This window comes from Neltuma alba, unplaced genomic scaffold (assembly GCF_004799145.2).
Source record: "Neltuma alba isolate B1F8T4 unplaced genomic scaffold, ASM479914v2 tig00010409_pilon, whole genome shotgun sequence".
Lineage (NCBI taxonomy): Eukaryota > Viridiplantae > Streptophyta > Magnoliopsida > Fabales > Fabaceae > Neltuma > Neltuma alba.
Window position 1 is genome coordinate 397,250 of NW_021635311.1, and position 22,267 is coordinate 419,516.

Genomic DNA, 22,267 nt, shown 5'->3' on the forward strand with positions numbered 1-22,267 from the left:
AAGTTAGACCTAATTGAAAAGAGTTAGTGACAAGTCTATTTAAATTCTTATTAAAAGAGATGTTTATATCTAGTGTCTAACAATGACTGAAATAAAATTGCTTCTAATAAAACTATATGTATTACGAAAAAAATCAGTAATTTCTGTCTAATCAGTATTCTCAGATTGTAAATTGCAAATTTTATTTTTCAACACAGTACATTAAAAATATTTTTAATTACATTCAAATCAAACATCTACTAAAAGATGTATATTAAATGAATAATCACCACAATAAAATTAATATAATCATAGCATCATCATAAAAAATAAACACTAATTACGAAGAAATTTATTTTCGGCCTGCAAATCACGAATTATTTGCAAATGTTTTTTTCTCCAGCATCTAAAACCATCTAAAGCCAAACATTTTCAGAACTTTTAAATAATATAATTTTCATAGAATTGAAATATTCTTTTTAATTCTAAAATTATTAATGATGAGCTATGGGCACATTTTTAAATACAACTAATTTTTTTAAACCAATACTAAGTACTAACTGTTAAACCAAGACAACACCATAGTAATTTTAAACAATCATGTACAATATTACTATGCAATTTATCTTTTAATGAAAAGTCAATTTTATTCGAATAACAGCTAAAAAAGCATACATGACAAAATTTATTTTTAGATGTCATACAAAATTTCTTACACAACAAAATTACTATTTCACCTTTTTAAAATATTTTATTCTTTATATCCAGATGGACACAAACTATTAGTTTCAAGATCCCAATATGACTTCTAACATTTTTTTTTATTAAAGATCAAATTTCGTTAAAAGGTAAAAATGTTACGTGATTGTTCTATTATTATTAAATTTTAGTCTTAAATAATTGATTTTAATATAACTAACGTGGAATAATAAGCACATAAATGGCTTATCATTGTTCCTTCCTTTCCATTCTCGTACAGTTTGTATTTATTTTTAAATAAGATTGAATTTTAAAAAAATCAAATGAAAGAAGTTGGACTAAAAGCACGCGTAGGGACCACTTAAGAAAGAAAGAAGGTGCTGACAAATCAAATAATTGCAGGCACCGACACACACACACAAAGGCCTCAAAGGAACTTGCTTGCTCTTCCCTGCACATCAGTTCTCTCCCCCCCCCCCCCCCCCCCTCTCCCTGAGTAAATTTTTTTTTTTAAAAAAAAGGAAGAACCTTAACTAACCATAGTCTTGTCAAACTCCTCACCACAATTTGGCAACATGCATATTGCATACTTAGAGAATATACAAAAAAAAAAAAAAGGACCAAAAATAGAAGAAACCTATAGGCATCATGCTAACAAAACAAAACAGTAATCTTAACAATAATAATAATAATAATAATAAAAACTAACTCATCAGTCTGTAAACTAGAAACACCCTTCACAATCTATATAGATGCTCTGCTTGGTCTACCACTTTAGCTTGGTTTCCTTGTGAAGCAATTAACAGCAGGCCACTGAGCATGTAGCAGCAGGTTTTACTGCAACCATTATATTACCGCCGCCGCCACCATCACCATTGTTATCGCTACTCACACATTGCACATTAGCAGCTGCTGCAGCTTCAACACGCTCCCATGTTGTCCGCCGCCTCTCGGCTGTGGCACTCGATGTAGGCTCTTCCTCCTCCAACTTGCGTTGGCAGGCGGCAACCAGATCCTCGTCCATTTGCGACAGAGTCTTCCTCACATTCTGAGTCAGGTTCAGCACTGCTTGGTTCCAGTGGTTTTGGGCATTATGTACAAGAGCTGACAACACCATAGGCAGCAACACCTGCCGGTTTTGCGTGACGAAGTTAAGGATGTGCTCGTTGTTCCATAGCAGAAGGGCTCGCTCCGCTACCTGCACATACAAGAAGAAAGTTACCTGATTAGCACATTTTTTAATTACATTAGAAGGTTTAGTGTCCTCTGAAAAAGTGAAAAAGAACAAAGAAAGACTGAAGAGAATGCTCAATGAAGTTATTGAATGGGACTTTTTGGTTAACAACCTATCCAAGATTTAGTTGTTAATAAAATACAATGACGTTGTGCAATCCATATAGCCAGTCTCGCCTAATGGGATAAGGCTTGTTGTTTCTATTGATTGCATTAGCAAGGTTTGAATCCTAAATCTCCACCCGTATCTTGACCATCTATGCTAATCTCAGATGGTTGGCGTAATTGGCACTCTACAAAGAGACAATAGGACCAAACCCTGTCTAAGTAGAATTTACAACGCATGATCCCAAGATTAAACCAATGTCCATATACGTAATACAAAGAGCCTGTTTGGACTACTTTAATAGAAGTGATAAAAGAAGAAAAGGATCAAAATGGTTAAATAATGATTGCAAGAGCATAATAGGTGCAAAGAATGAAAGGAAACCAGATTAGCTTTTCCCTCTTAGAAAATATAACATGGGAGCATTTTTTATAAGTTAACCCCAAGCTATTGACTTGTTAACAGAAGTTTCTCCATTTATCTATTTTGGTAATTCACTAATTTATTGTGTCTTTGTCGAAGAATCTGAGAGCAGCTATTTAAAAACTAGAACTAGCTTCATTCTTTTCTTGAAATCTATGCAATGCATTTGACTCAACAGGCTCAAGAATTAACAATATGGAGAGGTAGAACAACAAAAACTGCTCCACACATCGACAGAAGGCTAATAAATTAATCTGAATCTGATTAGTTGAAACACAGAATAAAATAACATCAATGTTGACACGAGTTAGTCGATACAATTATGATGTATCAACTTCTAGCTTCTTACCAACCACCAGCCACGTAAATATTCTCTTCAGTTGGTAGAAAAAAAGATGCAATTGCAATAGGACAAAAATTCACAGAGAGAGATGCTGACTTTTATATGAAAACTACAAGCATTTTCTCATGCGTCACATGGTATCTTAAATAAGTCGCATCATTCATATCTATAGCTTACTATAAATTTTATATTTTATATTGATGCAGCTAAAGAAATTTGCGTAGAAGGTACCTGGTAATGAAAGCTATTTAGGCAATAACATATACGGCGAAATAGTGGGACCATGATCTTCTGAAATTCCAGCATGCTAGTCATTTCCAAAACCTCTTCCAACTCGCTCAAGAACATAAGCTCCTTTTGGCTATTTGTTATTGGCCAGTACTTCAACAGTCCCTTTATCACAGTGCTAGCCAGTTTTTGATCCTTCTCTATGAACTGTACAACACAATATGTTAGCTGCTGGTGATAGATACCCAACGATCTTGGTTTATGGAGAGGAATCAAAGCGCTAAACAAAAATGTCTTGTGCTCCTCTTTCAATGGCAAGGCAAACCCACTAATTACGCTCCCAAAAATCTCCAACAGCTCAGCAATGCCATTATGGCGTTCTGTCTCGTAAACAAAACGATAAATGATATTGCTAACAGATTTCCTTATAAAAGGCCTGTGTACCATGAATTTGCCATAGATCCTGTGCAGGATTGTCTTCAGACAATCTCTTTCTCTAGGGTCTTCAGAATCAAAGAGGTCAAGTAATCTTAAGATAAAAGCATGGTCAATGTACAGTTTTGCCAACTTCACATCAAGAGAGTTGTAGTTAACGAACTGGAGGAGTAGATCATAAACAATTTGCAGGTGAGACCAGGCTGGATCAAACATTGGTTCTTCATCTTCTGTTTCACCACCAGTCAAACTGGTTCGAATTTTGGGAGGGAAAACCCTGAACAAGTTACTTGCACACATTTTACACACAGCAGCGATTGCTGGTTCTGTAAACTTTGCAGACCCAGAAGAAACAAAGTCAACAAGATCAACCAATGTTTGGCGTTTATGATCTTGCTCTGCACAATTCTTATCTGGATCACTCATATCATAAACTTTGCAGCAAAGATTTAACTTACTAACGAACAGGTTTTGCTTCTGTGTATTTGAAACATCTTTGAAGGATAAATTGGGGTCAACTGCTTCTACTCCAGCATTCATGCTTGCTGGGAAAACCACTGAAGATACCCGCTTCACAACATTCAATTTGCTTGAAATGGTGCTCCCTACATTTGTACACTGAAAGACATTCCCAAAACTTGTAGAATTCCCAGAATCACCCCGGCCAGAATCAGATGAATCAGATTTTGGCACCTTCTTAGGCAATTTGCTAAGAATCTGCTTTATCATGGTGATAGAACCACAATCCTAACAGAAGCAAGACCTGCAGCCAACTTCACTTTAGCTACAAACATATGACCTACTTTTTTTAATGATTTCAAAGTTGACAATAAGATTGCAAATACTTATGTGATCATCCATCAGCACATCGACAATTATGGAAAGCAAGGCATGTTTGAGACTCTTAACACATGTAATTAACACCAATTATAGATTATAGCAGAGCACAGACCAGTGAGAATAGAAGAAAGAGGAGGAACAGAATGAATGCTAAAACCAAAATTATGACTACAGGTTTGTCAAGGTCAAGATGATTTTTCTGAACAGCGTGCTTAAGATCATTTGAAGAACTAAATAGATATACAGAGTAAGATGGCATTGGAATGTCAACTAACGAATGTAAAAAAGTAGCCAACCGATTCCAGCCAACTCTAACTCAAGTTTGTAAATTTGTCCAAAGAGATACTGAAGAATTCGGCACACGTATGGCACAGCATTTCCATCACTTTTCATCCACGAACAACAATTAAGTATATAGCTACACTAAGTTGTATCAGGGGACTGTAAAATGTCTTTCTCAGACCCAAATAAGCCAGATCAAGTTCATCTTCACAAATTCTGGAAACAAATATGGGGGTAAAGGAAACCCACAAAAAAAAAAAAGTCCAACCACTCGCAGCAACAGCATCAACAGTGTAGGGAAACACCGAGATCTGAAACTAAAATTAGCAGAAAATAGAGAGGAACCTCATCCTCTCGAGGAATCACAAAAGCACAACAATTACTAGAACAAAGACACCCACCTTATGATGAGAATTCGGTCAAAATCACTCCTAACTGTAAGAAACATCACTCAAATTAGCACATTGAAGAACCCGAACTCAGAAATTGGAAGAGAAAGGCCGAAACAGTACCAACCTGATTACTGAGGGAAAACCCCACTTGAGATGCAGACCCACACGCTTCTCTCCACAGAAATCAAGAAACAAGAAGATGGATATGTCAGTTCAGCAGAATCTTCTTCCTATCTTTCTTTAATTTTCTTTGGAGCGGTGAAGAGAGAAAATGTGGGGAGAAAAACTGGGTTTTGATCTGAAAATAACAAGCCAGCTTAAGGAATCTGTTTAAGTGGGCTAGCGCAAGAATGGTGACACCATCTGTGAAATTTCACGATCGATCATCGCCATGGATGAATGGTGGAAGAAGCGACAGAAGATGGGCTTTCCTCGATTCAAGAGAATAACAAGCGAAGCGACATGTTACTCTAAACTGCGGAAACAGCAGTCCCAGTCATGGATCCCGCTGTACCTTCTAAGGTAAAATAAAGCAAACTGATAATAGTATCTATATTTTGTTGCTCCTATATAGAATATCTGTGAAACTTTTTCAATTTTTTTCCTCTTGCTTTCTTTTTGTAATTACATGTTTAAGGGAAGTTTTCAGGCCGATCAAAGTTCTAGATTTTTGCGAAGATTCAAACTGTCCTTCTTTTTTGTTTTTTTTTTTTTTTGAAGATTTAAACTGTCTGTGTTTGACTGCTTGTGAAGAAGAAATGGAGGATTATTTCCAGAAGTGTTCATTTAATAAAGAGCATTGTGTTTTTTAATAAATAAATAGCTTTGTGTTTTTTTTGTTGTGAAAATTTGTTTTGAATTTTGGTCAGATATATACTACTCAATTCTTAATATAAGAGTTAGTTAACTAATTTATGTAAATTAAGAAAACTTGTTAAATTAATTATTTATAATAAATATGTGTTATTTTTTTCTAAAATATCCTTACTAATCATGTATATTAGTTAGAACTATTATTTAATATGTGTGATTATTACAAAAATTATTTTAAAATAAATAAATAAATATGAAAAAAATAGATTGAAATTTTGATATTTAGAATCAAATTAAAAATAAAAAGAAACTAGCATATATTCATATCAGTTAGCAACGTAATTGTATGGAATTTTCCTTTAAGTATCCATCTCTTGTACTCTTGATTTTGAATACCACATCTAGGAAATGAGGATACATTTTTTTCTCTTTCCCCCACTTAACATCCCCGTTAAAAAGAAGCCTCTTAATAGTTGCAAATAAAATAAAATAAAGCAAGTGGGATTTTATTTGGAAAAAAATTGAGATACATGATACATTACTTGTTATGAGTTACAGTGATTTTATTTTTAATACTATTTATGTTATAGTTTGTTATAAGTTTTTGGTTGAAGTACACAAATGCTCTTCAACTAATTTTGAAACATGGATAAAATTTACTACTTGCAATCCTAAGTATAGGAGTCACCCAAAATATATACTTTGATTCTAATTGCAAAATCTCAATATACTTTGTTTCTAAAATTTATAATTTTTTCATCAAATATTTATATTGATTGTACATTTGCATATAATAAGAGAGTTTCCATTAAGGAACAATTACAATGCACACAATTTTTTTTTTAAAAAAAAGTGTTATAGAAAACCAACATGTATTGTTTTGAATAATTAATTCAATTAATTTTTTTAAAGTTCACAAACTAATTATTTAACTCTTATATTAAGGATGAGATATAGTTATAACAAACTTACAAAAACTTTTAATTATGTATTAATAAACATAACCATCAATTATATAGCCCCTTAAATTATATTTTTGTATGTATATAATCTCGTCGAGCTTTGAGTGATATGCATATAGGTTTCCTAAATTTTAAATATACACACACACATATAAGTACTAAACAAAATTACTGGTAAGGGAGTTATATGTAATTTTGCTTAGATTTATAAATGTATTATTTTTTCCTGAATATTTATAAATGTATTATGAATGATAAAAATGGACAAAGATGTATAAATGCTGCAAGATCAGGGAAAAAAAAGCATTCGAGTTTGTTATTAAATTAGAGTCTGAATGGAGAATTAACAAATTTATCAAATTTATAAATTGTATGATTTTTATAATTGATCTTTTTCTCAAAAAAAAAAAAAGCTAAATGATTTTAAAGCCCAAAGCATACGTCCCCGGAAGATATTTTATTTATATAAATTTTTTTACTATGTCTTTTTATTCCGGATGCAAATCGAATCATATTATTACATTACACTCCAAAAAGAAAAGGGTAATGATTTCAATTTAGCCCCTTTTGATTAATAATATCTTTTCAATTTTTTTATTTCGCCCGCACCAAAAAGTTTATGCTCATAGATTGCCTTTGGATTATATTAATGAATGCGTTGGCAAAAAATAAAAAATTTAATAATGACTTCTGGATTGGGGTCCACTTCAGAGTTACTACGATTTTTGTTCTCATTTTGTTAATTTTAAAAACCCTAGATATATAATACAAGAATTCATTTTAATAATCAATTTTGGCAAAAAAAAATTCAACAATAAATTTAATTAAAATTTGAAATTATTTTTCAGGACAAAATAAAGAATAATTATCTAGAATTAATATTAAATTTATTTTTTTCATAGTTGAATTATTATTAAATTTCAATTGCCAAGTGCTGCCAGGGAAATGAAAACTAGGAAATTTAACGGTTCTTTTTGCAATTAAGTTTAATGATTAATAATTACATTTAAGTTATTTAAATATTGCCCTTAGATTTTTCATAAGTATGCCATTAAATTTAATTTTAATAATGAAAGAGTTTTTTTTTTGGGCCAACGACAGAGTGATACCCATTTAGATGGATAGCATTTCATTATAATTGCAATTGCAATAACCAGAACAAAATATTTTTGAAAAATATATCATCAATATGGCATATTATTGACAATTAATACCAATAAGATGTCATTCTTTAATTATTATAGATGTATGATAAATTATTTTTTGTCTACAAATATTTCATTATAAATCATTAAATAATAAAATTAAACTTAAAAGAAAAGAAGAGTTCATTTTGATACTACATTTACCTGTTAATGAATTAATCATCATATATTTACATATTTTAAATATGAAAAGGAAACTGAAAAGCCAATTCTTGTCTTTTCAGTTATTATTCGATTAACAGCAACATGCACTGATGCATAAAAAATATTTTTGCTTTGATTTTATATCAATTTAAAGAAAAATATTTAATAAAGAGTTTCTTAAGTACGTTTGTTGACATTGAAGGGAGTTGAATATAAACTTCTTTAAAAGAAAACAAAATATGCCATATTTGCCTAATGTGGATTAGGGATGTTATTTACAAATTCAATCATGTGATACAAGAAGCCTAATTATATACTTTTTTTGACTCAATAATTTTAACAGTTATGATAAGTTTATTATTCATATGATATCTAAGAAAATAATTACATTTATATTTGTTGATTGATTTTTTTTGCCTGAAAATATGTTATTTAATTGAGAGCAAATTTGTTAAAAAAAAATTGAGAACAAATAGGATGGAACGATATGAATAGTAAGTGAACAAAATGTCACCATCTAATGAAATAGAAGAATTAGATAATTATTTTTATTTTTTATTTTTATCTTTAAGTTCTTCGTTTTTAAAGTTCATAGTTTAAAAACTCTATTTTTAAAAAAATTATTATGTTTTAAAAAATAAGAAATTTTAGTATAGACACACAGAGGCACGCAAGCAAAATTTTTTGACCTTGAAACGAAAACAAAATTTAAATCATAGCAATGTTCACATGAAAATAAATAAGGAAAAACCATATTGGAGGTACTTATATTTCTTTTCAACTTTTAATTTGATACCTATGTATTTTTTTCTTAATTAAATTATTTAATTTTACTTTTTTAACAACATTAGCTTTTGTAATTTTGTTCTATTAGCATTTTTAGTCTCTATGCATGGGTTAATAATGCTAATAGAACAAAATTAAATATTTAATTAAGAAAAAACACATAAGTACTGAATTGAAAATTGAAAAAAAAAAAAGTATAGGTACGTCAAATTTGGCTTTCCTTATATATATATATATATATATATATATATATAAATTTTGCAGGATGCAGTGAAAGAGAAAGAGATAGTATAAGAGAATATAACTGTATAAAATAAATAAGAAAAAACTATATTAGAGGTACTTATACTTCTTTTCAGCTATATATATATATATATATATATATATATAGTATAAATTTTGCAGGATGCAGCGGCCTTAATGCGTTATTATTGTTGATGTCACCTTTTTCATATTAAAAACCCAAAAGGAAATGGCGACCTGGTGTGAGTTAAGGGTGAGATTTACATTTAAGGCCCAAAAAAGCAAAAATAAACAAAAAGAGTGAGATTTACATTTACCCTCATCATCCAATCAACCCCTTTTCCCCTTTTGAAAGGTCAAAAAGCTCAGGCACAATCATTGGAACAAAAGTAAAATAAATTTTCTGAGTTAAATTTTTATATCATTGGTACATTTAAAAATAATAGTATCCGATGAGCAAATAACATTATATATTATCTGATGTTTAGTTTTGATAGATATAAAAGCTTATATTGGAAAAGTTACTCTACTTTATTTTTCCTTTTTTTGGGATGAAAATCCCAATTTTTGGATGGAATACTCTGCTTTTAATTTACAAAATTCATAAAATAATGTTACTGGGATTTTTTATATTTAAATTAACAGTTACTTTTTTAATGTCAAAGTAATTCAAATGCCTTGCAGAGAAATGTTCCCTCCTCTGAATATTCTATTGATAATATTTTTATTTCAATTTTATTCATTTCAATTGAAAATGTATGTTGCTTTTATAAATTTTTAAATTTTTTAGGAGGTAACAAAGTGACATCCAAATCAACTTTTTTTTGAAAAAAAAAAAATAGAAGTGTCATCATGTCCGTGAATCTCATGCCTTCATGTGACTCTTTCACGTATAACTGTTATAAGCCAAAAATTTGAAAAACGAATGTCTAACCAAAAAAATTGGAAAATGAATGGCACTGGGTTGTTTGGCCTGAATTAAATTACATAATTTTTCATAGAAAAATATTTCGGTAAGATGAGTCTTGAAAGCTCATTGAGATGAAAGCATGCATTTATATATTGCTTGTTAAAAGAAATCTATATCGAAAGCATGATTTAAACCCACACTCTTGTGGAGTATGACTTACAATCATTCACTCACTCATTCATAATCAGGGAGACGAAGGGGGAAAAAAAAACTTGATACTCTAGTCGGTGAAAAAAAGTCTCTCGCAATCAAACATCGTTAAATACTGTTGATGTTGATGATAGTGATAAAGAGGGAAATGGTAATTATTACAGCCTAAAACTCAAGGCGTGACCACTGACTAGCGGCATTTATACTACTGTAACGTTCTTTTTTTTTTAATTTAGAAAATTACTTGTGATTTAGAGTATAAATTTGAAGAATATACAACAATTTATAAAAGAAACATACAGAGTGTTTAGAATTAATTAATTATTAATAGAGTATTTAAAATATATATAATTGCATACAAGTATTAAAAGATATATAGGTGAAATAACTGTTTTAGGCTGGCAAAAGGGAAAAAAAATAACTGTTTCAGATATACACACAAGTGTGTGTGTGTGTGTGTGTGTGTGTGAATAGATTTATATAAAAAGAAAATGAGTTGATTAACTAACAGTATATAGATAATAATTAGAAAGCTATTAAAACTTTAAAAGATACCGATCAATTCATGATATTATATATATTGTTTACATAATCATATTGCAATATTTAAATGGCTTATAAAATAAAAACAAAATTTAATTCTTCTAACTGACCGAAATATGTTAGGGGTAAACTTCTGCTAATACATATAAATGTATGCGCTTTGTACACACTCAATGGCTTATATATATATATATATATATATATATATATATATATATAAAATATTAATGAAATTAACAAACTCCCTCTCTCCTTCTTTTCTACCTACACCTTTTTTGTTCCAACTCAATGTTTCCATTGTTGAGGAGGGTGCTCCACTCTTAAACCACAAATTCGATTAAGTAGGCAAAAGGACAAAAGGAGTTTTCATCCTTGTTACCATCTCCACAGCTCAAATTTTCATCAGTTTTCCTCTTCTGAAAACGTCCTTTCTTCATTATATTTTTTGTCCAATCTCTTCTATGTTTCTCTCCCCTGCGCCGCACGCCATATATCCTTGTCCATAGCTCTAGTTGAGAGGTTAAAGCATTGCTATTTAAAAACTCAATTGCAATAAGATTTTTATTATGAGTTTGGGAGTAACCGTCGTAATTTCCAGTAAGCCGGAGTAATAGGTAACTTTGGACATTCTCTCATATACATGTAAACTTTGCGTGGTTCTACTCTGATTGCCTATTAAATTATGTAAACATAATTATATAAATAGATATATTGTAGGTATATTGTGAAATTTTCTAAGAGAGTTAGTTTTAATGTGGTTTCATTTTTATATTTTATGTATGCCGCCTTATATTGTGGATTAAAATATTAATAAATATTATATGATATTAAACTTCTTAATAGTTCTAATAATCAAATCATCATGATTATAATATTATAATATTATAATAATTATACTATAAATCGTAAATTTGCTACATATGAATATATATATATATATATATGCATATATATGCATGCGTGAATGCAAAATGAACATGCCATTATATTTGAAGGGTGTGCGTGCAATACATAAATACGTATGGATCTCAGTTTAATTCTTTTAAGTATGTTTGTCATATTATATTCGGGTTTGCATCATGTGAATCGTTAGATAGTTTATTCTTTTCAAGAGTGTTTGTATATGAAATAATATGTGATTTGAATGGAAACTATTTTCGACACTATGATCTAAATAATATTGTATCCGACGGGATTTTTATATAATTGTCATTACATTTCCATTCATTATGAGATTAGAAGGAGTATGCGTATGATGAATTTTTTTACCACTTGGTATGCCATCACTCGGTACATAATGATTGACCTTTTTCGAGCTTTTTTTTCATGATTTTCTTTGACTAGGATTACATTGGAGTTGTGAAACATGTGACAACTCCTTATTGTTGTCTTTTAAGGAGGTCCGGACTTGAGCTCTATACCTCTGGTTGAGTACATTTTAGGAAGTGGTGAGCTTAGAACCATCCAGTTACATAAATTGATTCTTGTTAGACTATATGTGTTAGCTTATGACTCTAATCAGTAATATAAGGATAGACAGTGATATAGGAAAGACATATTGCATTTCATCATGTCTTTTTCATGGACTATGAGATTGTGGTACTTTGATAAATTAAACGTAAGTTTTAGACAAGTGTGTTATATGACCGATATATTTATATAAATATACACATGATTATAAATGGCTTGTGTAAGGTTTGTTTATGCATGTTAAGGTTTTAGTAGTTATTGAGATATTGGATCTCATCTTTTCATCTTAACAGTTTCATGTGTCAAATCATGTAAAATTCAAGGGAAGGCACTAGGGAGAAAGAGCCCCAAAGGCTCTATCATACTACTTTAGTATGTAGAATTGGTAATATAAGTTGGACTCGCGGATCCAACTCACTAACCTGCCAAAAATAGCAGCTTAGAGTTGGCTAAAAGCTAGCCAGCCAGCAAACGGAATTTTTTAATCCACACCGCCATACCCACAAACTGTTATGGGCTAACCCACATTTATTTTTCTCAATTTAATAATTATTATAACTATATTATTACATTTCATACCCTATCTAAAAAAATAAAATAATATAATTTATTTGGTGTTTTTAATCACGTATTTGAAAAAAAATAAAAATTTTATTATGTTTTGTTTATGTTGTATAATAAAAAATTTTGTTTATATTGGCTAAAAGTTAGCTTGCCATCACACAGGCCTTTTAAACCTGTGTTATCTAATCCTAACCTGTCACGAACCATCGCAACTCACTAGTTGGGCCATATTAGCACCCTTGATAGTATGTGTATGTGTTTATATTTTAATTGCCATCGCTTAGGACTTCTTTATTTCACTTTGCTATTAAACATATTTTAAGAAAACAATTAATATTTTGATTTATTTGGATATATTTTGTTGTTGAGTTGGGCCGGCATTCTTAAGACGAAACCCCCAAGCCTAATGGGTATGGCTAAATTGAATGCGAAGTCTGCAGGGTGTCAAAAGGGTCAAGGATCAATAACCTCACACCTACTGTCTCACATATACACTTATATTTATATACTTCTTTAGTCTTAAATATAAAATTTATTTTATAGTATGATTTACATTACAAAATATATCTTATATTTAAGACCAGAGGGAGTAATATAAATCTCATATATTGTGGTGAGGAATAACCGTGACATATATGCATTTATATTTATATACAACACAGTTGAATGAATGAGAAATTGAAAGAAAGCAAAAAATAAAAAATAAAAAAAGTCAGAAATAATTGAAATAAAAAGGCTTAATACCATTATTGAAATTTGAAACAGTGACCTCATGTAGGTCCATGTAAAGATTTTTGAATAAATCAATTTAATTTTTGAAAAAAATAAAATTGGAATCCAAAATTAATCATAAAAAGAGAAACTAAGAAAATATACCAATTGAAACTAACTATGACAAGGGGAGGAAAAACCATAAGAGAATATAAAAGTATGTCAACACTGACAATGATATTCACCCAGATATTGCACAAACCTTAAAGTTTAAAAAAAAGTCACAAATTGGTTAAAACAAACAAAACAAAAAATAATACTCCTCCGGTTCTTATTATAAGACCCAATTTGATTTTTTATTTGGTCCTAATTATAAGACCCAATCCATTTTGTCTCTTATATTTATGCATTTTTTTCCAAGATAATCCTTCTAATAATGATAGTTTTAGCCAATATACTTAATTAGCAAGGATATTTTAGGAATAACAACATTTATTTATTATAAATAACCAACTTAACTTACTTCTTTAATTTCCTCAAATAAGTCAATTGGGTCTTATAATTAGGACCGGAGGAGTAATTTTTTCAACACAAAAAATTTGTTTTGACGCAAATGCATTCCTACATTCTAGAAAATCAAGGAATGGTAAAGCAATTTGGAAAAAAAAGAAATCATCAAAGCTATAAAAATGGCATGACAAAAAACCGATGAAGCCACATTACTATTCATACACTTGTCTGTTAGAACCAGTCGTAGGGATTCTCCCCCCGGGGGCGGGTCCATGCATTCAACAACTCAACACAAATTGAAGAAGTCTCATGACATCGTCTACTTCATAGTATAAAAGTTAGTTTATCATTTAATTTAGTTCTAATATAAGACTCTAATTTATTTTATCTCTTATATTATATTCTTCCGATCCTTAATATAGGACCTATTTAACTAATTTGATTAGATTAATGAAATTAGGTAAGTTAGTTAATTATAAGAAGTATGACATGTTTTTTTTTTTTAAATACCATAACCATCTTTCTTAATATCCTCCCCCTTTTTTATTTGATTATAGTTGAGAGAGTATCCATAGGAGTAATTTAGAAAAAAATTGATAAATATGAAAAATAAGTCTTATATTTAGAACTAAAATCAACTCAACAATTAGGTTCCATATTAAAAACCGGAAAAGTATCTATTTTTCAAATAGTTCTTGTAGTTGTTGTACACATTAAATGTTCTATCTGATAATTCTAACTAATACACATGAATAATAGCAAGGGTATTCTAAAAAATATAACACTTATTTATTACAAATAACTAACTTAATACTACCTCTGGTCCTAATTATAAGACCCAGTTGACTAATTTGAGGAGATTAAGGAAGTAAGTTAAGTTAGTTATTTGTAACAAATAAATGTTGTTATTCCTAAAATATCCTTGCTAATTAAGTGTGTTGGTTAGAACTATCATTATTAGAAGGATTATCTTGGGAAAAAATGCATAAATATGAGAGACAAAATGGATTGAGGTCTTATAATTAGGACTAAATTAAAAGTCAAACGGGGTCTTATATTAAGAATCGGAGGTAGTAATTTTTTTTAATCTACTCAAATTAAAGAATATAAGGCTGCAGCAGATGGGAATATAAGATCACGGTGGAAGGACTGCAGCAGATGGGAAGGGGCAAATTGTAATACGGGTTCTGAATAATATACCTCACTAACCTGCCATTAAGCACAAATTTGCTTCCTCATCTTCGCATCCTTCTTCTTATTCTTGGGAGGTATTTCCCCTCATAGAAAACAATACCATTTTTTGCTGATGAGATATCAAAATTTCACTCATTTTATGTAGAATCTAATAATAAAAAGAAAAAAAATGATTTTTTTAATTATTATATGTGGAGCATCCTCGTTTTGTCATCGGGATTCTAGTCTACAGTTTCTAATGGCAATCTTTTATTCATCATGAAACACGATCTTCCTCCAAACACTCTTATTCTGATAGTTATGGAACATACGCCTATTCGTGTGGGATCACCTCCGTGGGATTTTTTTTTTAATTATTTTTTTCTAATTTTTCATTTGATCATTTCACAATGGAGATTCATCCTCCCACAGGAGTATTTCGGCATTGACAGGTGCTTCTTGGTGGTAGAATCATTAAGACCCCTCTCATGGCTCATATGCAAATGTTTGTTGGTGTTGATCGAAGGAATCACATTGCCGGGTCTTGCTGGTTCGTGTTGGGTTTCTTATTTTGGGCCACTCCTCTTTGTTTCTTTTCTGGTTTTGGACTTCTCGGTAACTTCATCTGATTGCTAGCCCCTGAAGCCCATTTTGTTCCTAACGTTTTATCTTTTCATTAAAACTAAAATTGTCTTACCAATGAGAGTTGAATATGATGAAAAAAAAGACTAATATCTCATAACATGTGTTTAGCAAAAGACATAATTATAAAATTTAAATTAAAATCTTGTGTCATGTAAATACCTACACTCACTTATTATTATCATCCTCCTATCTCCTTTTTATGCTAAAAATTACTTAAATAAAAATCATCTGGGCGCTAAATTTGTCACCTCTTGGATTATAAAGTGGATTCTCACATGGAAGGGGAAAAATAAACTGAGTTGTCAATGTTAAATTTTGCTATGTTTTATATGAACAATATATTAGTTATTGATATTTGGTCAAAAAAATGATCGATATATTATTTGTTTAAAAAAATTCCAATATGGTTGTTCACATTGTGTCATATTCCTTTTCCAGTCAATTAATAATATTAGTGCTTCTTGAGACACATGAACATGAAGGGCCCACTAAGAGCGCACAAGTATTATAATCATTCCCATGTGGGAGTATGGCATTTACAAGCTGTATATATCAAATCATGCAACCAAACTCCTTCCCCAACAGAATATACATTCAAGTAATAATAATTGTGCTTTCTTCACAAGCAAATTTGGCCCGTGAAAGAAAAGAATTTTACATTATACATACATACATACATACATACATACATAGTTACATGTATGCCTACGCATTATAATGAAACCAATAAATATCGAACACAGCACAGCCTAGCTGAAACGTGCCATGGTGTTTAACCATAATAAATAAATAGAACCATGGAACAGAGATTTTCTTTTTTGGTTCTCTCTTTTTCGGGCTAAAACCATGGAACAGAGATAGAGAGATAATTACAAAGAGAATGAGACCACTTCCACTTTTCCTCCATACCCTTATTATAAGAGACAATCAGAAGGCACAGAGAAGTTTGGACAAAGACAAGCATGAATTGTCCAGGAGTGGTAGGAAGAGGGCCCAATGGCCATTATAGATGTTAGGTGTTCATTGCTGGAGCCTCGCTTATGGTAGCACCGAGTTTGTTTGCCCTGTTCATGGCAGTACCGAGTTTCTTCGGGTGTTTGGGCCTCCACTCAGTCCTCCCCCTCACAATCTCAGCACCATCCTCAAGTCGAAGATAATGCATGCACTCAATGTTACCACTGTGAGCTAAATCACCAACATTTGCACCAGAGACAGCTGTGAGGGACTCAAGGACACTGTCTCTACCGCACTCCCTTCGATACTCCAAAGACATGGCAGAAAGCTCATGAGTCTCCAGGATTGGCTGTGGAGCACTCTGCAACATCATCCTCAGGTTAAAATTGCTAAAAAAATTTATGAGGGACCAAATTGCAACCATGAGGCATCAATCATGCACGCTAATTCATCGCTTTGTCATCATCAAATCATTTTGAAAGAATGTATCATTGTATACAGTATTAACAAACAAGCTGGTTTAGCCACTCAATTGGATTGTAACTTAAGGCTTACTACCTGACACGTGGGATTAAGAAGTTACATCTTCAAAATGCCTTTTTCAGGTGAAACAAACCCAACTCTTAGTTCTTAATTGGGCCTAACAAATTTATTTGTGAACACTCAAACTCATAGCCAACATATGCTAAAAGAGATGCATTACAAGGAACAAAAGATAAAAAGAGAATGCCAAGGATAAGAACTGGAAAGAACAAAAGTACATAAAATCACCTCCAGGATCCAGCCAATGTACTTCACATTGTTAACGTGCTGATTGACATCTAAATCACTCCATCGAGGCTGATAAGAAAGACAATCAGCATGTTACATTAGAATCAAACAGAGTATAGGTTATTTTTTGAAAATAATCTCAAGTAACAAAAGTTTCAAGAAACTTGACTTACAGTTAAACCAGTTCGAATATAATCCGCTATGTTGTCATCAAGCTTAAGTAGCTTTATGTTATTCTCTTCCAAAACTGGATCAGAATTCACAAAATAACCCCCTATCTCCCCTTTGACCTCTTCTGGAATTTTAGATAGCCTCCTTGTCAGTTTATTCATCATAACCCAAACACTGTATTGTCAAAGCCACAACCAACATATCAGAAACATTTAGTTACTGTCTATTTTCAAAACGCTGCAAGAATGCAAGCTAAAGACTCGCACTATATCATGAACAACCAAGATATAAAAACTGTTGGTAGTACCAGAGAGCTTCATCTATAAGAAGTTCAAAACTAATGCACTCAAAATTGTAATTCATTGTATTTATTACAATGGTAAATGCATGATAAATGCCATAAGTATATTTAATATTTTAGTTATGATAAATTATAAATGCATAATCAGACAAAGCAAAAGTAACCATAACTTCAAAAAAAGTTAGCAAAATTCTACCCAATGCCCAATTGCTAGTCTCATGCACATTCAAAGTTCAAGACATGTCCTTTTAGGTAGTAGGAGGAAGGAGGAAAGGAAGCATTCTGATAGGCTTCTACCTGGAAGCTCTGGTCAGTGTTTCTCCAGTTTTGCAGTCACGCACAAGCCAATCACGCCGCAAACCATTCTTTCCAGATGCAGAAACCCAAGTGTCTACTTGAACAACATCACCCCTTAAAAATACAAAATTCATGCAACTTGATAATCAGTTTCACAATTCTCCCATGATAATCCTAACTAATGCCATTCAAGCATGTCATATTGACTGGAAACATCTGCTTTGTCCAAAAATTCAAGACTATGGTCCGAAGGTATAGAAGTTGTGAACAAAATCAACACCAAAAACAGGGAGCAAGAGTCTTGTAAGTACAATTTCCACCAGGTTTTTCAACTTGATCAAAGTTCAATATGGAACTGGGATACAAAGATCCTAAGGATGTTATTGGACTTTACCATTAGCTTTAAGGATAAAATACTTAATTTCTTAGCTTTTGGCCCATAAATATCTCAACTCTCACAAAAAAAAGCATTAAAGCCTCTTACAAAGAGAAGAATACATAGTCTTTTATCTAATCAATTGACAAGTTTTGAATCAGAATGTCGAGCAGTCATTGCACACATTACTTCAACACAAGTCTGTATATGCACTCAGCCTTTTACAATAACAACACATTTGGTTAAATAACACTGTTTATACTACATTGCATTTCACATCCAGATTAACAATGCTAATACATAGGGCTTCCCGCAGTGCAAGTGCGCCATAAAAGATCACATGATAAAAGACAAATAGACAACAGGTGATACGTGAGCGAATCACATAAATTAAGGGCGATACTAGGTGAATTACCATGTAGGATAGCGATCAACTGCGACCTGCATCTTAGCAACTACCCATATTAGGTTTTTCTTGCACATTTCTGGCGTGGAACCAAAGCCATCACCAAGAAGCCCAACAGTCTTCACATGATTAAGTGCAGTTTCCTGTAGTGCAAAACAAATAATTGAAATCATCTCACCAGGAAAATCAACTACAACCTGCGGTACAAAGACTTACTCGTTCCTTATTATAAGAGACAAATAACCAAATTACATTAATTTTAAAAAAAACAGTTAAAATTAGTTGAGGACAATTAATGTGTAAAAAGTATAATGTTTTTTTCCAACAATACCCCATTAATAAGGAGAGAGAGTATGAGAGAGAACAATTTAATTATTAAAAGAAAGAGAAGTAAGAGGAAGAGAGAGTATGAGTTAGAGACAAAATAAATAGGGGTAAAATAGGAAATCAATACAAAAAAATAAAGACAACTTTTAAGTGTCTCTTATACATGGGAACATGCCATAAGCATCAAAAGTCTCTTATAATAAGAAACAGAGAGAGTAATTTTTAAAATTGTCTGCCTACAGTCAAAGTCTCTTCAAATGCAATTTAAAGGTTCTTTTTTTCCCTTTTTCGATCGGAGCATACCTGCAAATGGTTCATCAATGTCTCTATAGATGCCGTTCGATCAGCACCTATTTCATATGATCTGATGGAAAAGTTCTGACGGAACACAAGACCATCCTGAACAATTCTTCCTATTCCAAAGGGGTCGTAAGCCATGTCAGGTCGCCTTGGTTTCCAATCAAGCATCATCCACTGCTTCTCCGCAGCCAAGAAAACTGTTGTGATAGCAGCAAGAAGCATACTCCAATCAGGTAGCTGGTTGATAAATGTCCTTGGAGGAGGTGATGGCAAATCATCACCATGCTTCGTGCCTTCCACAGATGTAGTAACTGTGGATCCATTGACCTTGGTAGGGGCTTGGGCATTGGCCTTAACTTGCAATCCACCATGAGCTGTGGATTTTGATTTGAGCCCTCCAAGGTTCACAGGCCCACCACCAAGCTTGGCTGCCTTCGCACCAGAGTCTGGTGATGGCGAAGTAACCGGAAAGAACGACGAAGTAGCAGCAGTTGCCACCATAATGAATTCTACAGCTGCATGCACATCAAAATGAGTTTGAAACACACACAAACACACACACAAGAAGATGGAAAGGAAGTAAAAGTGGTAAATAAACACCGTAATTAAGAGGGAACTTAAATTCAACACGACATGCGAGCGTTCAAGTAAAGCAAATAGAGAAAGAAAAAGGAAAAAGAGAATATGACCCAGAATTTTTTGATAAATGCAGAATAAAACGAAATGACAATAATTTTTAATATTATGTAAAGAGGACAAGCACCAATCCAGCCTAGAAGCCATTGGAAACTTTCTACTCAAACTTTTCCAGAACAGATTCCCAGAGGCCTCTGTTTTCTTTCGCTTTCCTATTAGATGTCTCTACTTCGTTGTCATCATCAAAATTCGTGGAGAATCAAAGAGCTAACATGCACCTTACTTTGTCCTCTCTAACGTCATACCAGAGGGAATCGAATTAAAAAGGATATATCAAACCCAATACCCAAATAAACAGTGTCTTACGGAAAAGGATATCAATTTTGAGTTTAAAAATCAGGGTATAATAAAACAAGAAACTTGACTAATGCTGATACGGAAATTCATTTCCTTGACGAAAATCCGCAGTAAAAGGCCAAGAATGACCGTGAATTTTTTGATAGAAATAAGAAATTAATCGATCAACAAAAAGACAAATACTCAACACGAAATCAGCAGCAAAAATCGATGCAGATCTGACTTTGAATCAGAAAACATCGGAAAAGAATAGTGCTATGCGAGTTATTAGCCCTTTTCAACAGAGCCTGAAGGAAAAACAAGAAAATCAAACACAGAAGATGGAAACTCAAACACATTGCAACATAAGCCAAAAGCTTCAACCCTTGCATCGAAATTCACAGACTAACCAACGCTCATTTAGTTTCACAAACGGGGGAAAATCGCAAGCCTCAGTGCCGCTTTACGCAGCAGGGAAATGCTGAAAGAAAGGAGACGGGAAAAAAAACAAAGAAAGAAAGACGTTGTCCTAATTTCTTAAGCTCGATCTTCCATTGTCCAGGAAAACAAAAGAAATCAGAACAAAATTCTGAAGCACCATACCAGCCAAGAAAGCAAGAACCTCACAGCTAGATCAGAGGAGAAAATGAGGCAGTGAAGTAAAGGGCAGCAAAAAGGAAAGAAGGAAAAAAGACACAAAACGAAAAAACCAGTACCTTACTCAACCCCGAAGCTGATAGAAGCAAAGAAGGTCACCCAAAAGAAGACGAAATCAAATTTGAAAAGAAAACGGAGGAAAGAAGAAATGAAGAAACAGATGGGCTAATGCGTCATTTTAGAATCTGTCGATTCCTCCCCTTTTCTCCTTCCCTGTGTTCACCCCCACGAAGATTATCCACTCTTCTAATTCAATTCCAAACTTGAGAGAGAGAGAGAGAGAGATGTTAGGGCCAGCTTATGGAAAGAAAATGGGTCGACGATCCCGTTATATACACCATCAACGTATGTGACCTGTACCTCCCGCCTCTGGTTCAAAGTCTTCAACATGCCATGGTTCTTTCTTATTCACAATTTTACCCTCTTCCTCCATTTATTAATATTCTATTCTTCTACTTTTAGAATAATAAACAAAGGTAAAAAAAATTCTTATTTTTATATATTACGAACCAGGGCCAAAGAATTTGAATGATTTATTACTGATAATTATATCACAATGGTGTGATATTTTTTTAAATACAATGGAGTACTTATAAAATTTTTAATAAAAGCATAACTTTGATTCTTTAATTTTACATAAAGTTTTAGTTTTCCAACATTAACACGGTCAATTTCAAATAATAAAGTTTTATATCAATTTATCATTTGAAAAATAAAATTAATACATAAGAATTATTTTTTATCCAAAACAATACTACTATGTATTAAGCATTGGTCAATGTTTTCTTGACATTTAAAATTTTAATATTAACATTTTTTGTAATGAAACTAATGATACTAAAGCTAGAGTACTTAAAAGACATTTTATAAAATAAAAAAATTAAAA

General features: G+C 31.9%; 2 protein-coding genes across 4 annotated transcripts; both read right to left on the reverse strand.

Annotated features, from left to right (window-relative positions):
- Window positions 1-1,190: 1,190 nt before the first annotated feature.
- LOC114756433 (serine/threonine protein phosphatase 2A 57 kDa regulatory subunit B' kappa isoform) lies at window positions 1,191-5,466 on the reverse strand. 2 transcript variants are annotated; one of them, XM_028945381.1, is made up of 4 exons: window positions 5,085-5,466; window positions 4,970-5,003; window positions 3,015-4,209; window positions 1,191-1,876 (listed from the first exon to the last, which is right to left on the reverse strand). In XM_028945381.1, exons 3-4 carry the CDS (start codon window positions 4,173-4,175, stop codon window positions 1,478-1,480), a joined length of 1,560 nt encoding a protein of 519 aa, XP_028801214.1. In that variant the 5' UTR covers window positions 4,176-4,209; window positions 4,970-5,003; window positions 5,085-5,466; the 3' UTR covers window positions 1,191-1,477. The 2 variants fall into 2 exon arrangements, with proteins under 2 accessions (XP_028801214.1, XP_028801212.1); XM_028945379.1 differs by lacking the exon at window positions 4,970-5,003 and having other exon boundaries at window positions 5,085-5,465.
- Window positions 5,467-16,322: 10,856 nt separating this feature from the next.
- On the reverse strand, window positions 16,323-21,653 carry LOC114756434 (palmitoyl-acyl carrier protein thioesterase, chloroplastic). Of its 2 annotated transcripts, none has more exons than XM_028945382.1 (7): window positions 21,441-21,653; window positions 19,756-20,267; window positions 19,135-19,268; window positions 18,344-18,457; window positions 17,748-17,919; window positions 17,575-17,643; window positions 16,323-17,164 (listed from the first exon to the last, which is right to left on the reverse strand). In XM_028945382.1, exons 2-7 carry the CDS (start codon window positions 20,251-20,253, stop codon window positions 16,862-16,864), a joined length of 1,290 nt encoding a protein of 429 aa, XP_028801215.1. In that variant the 5' UTR covers window positions 20,254-20,267; window positions 21,441-21,653; the 3' UTR covers window positions 16,323-16,861. The 2 variants fall into 2 exon arrangements, with proteins under 2 accessions (XP_028801215.1, XP_028801216.1); XM_028945383.1 differs by lacking the exon at window positions 21,441-21,653 and adding an exon at window positions 21,328-21,370.
- Window positions 21,654-22,267: the final 614 nt, after the last annotated feature.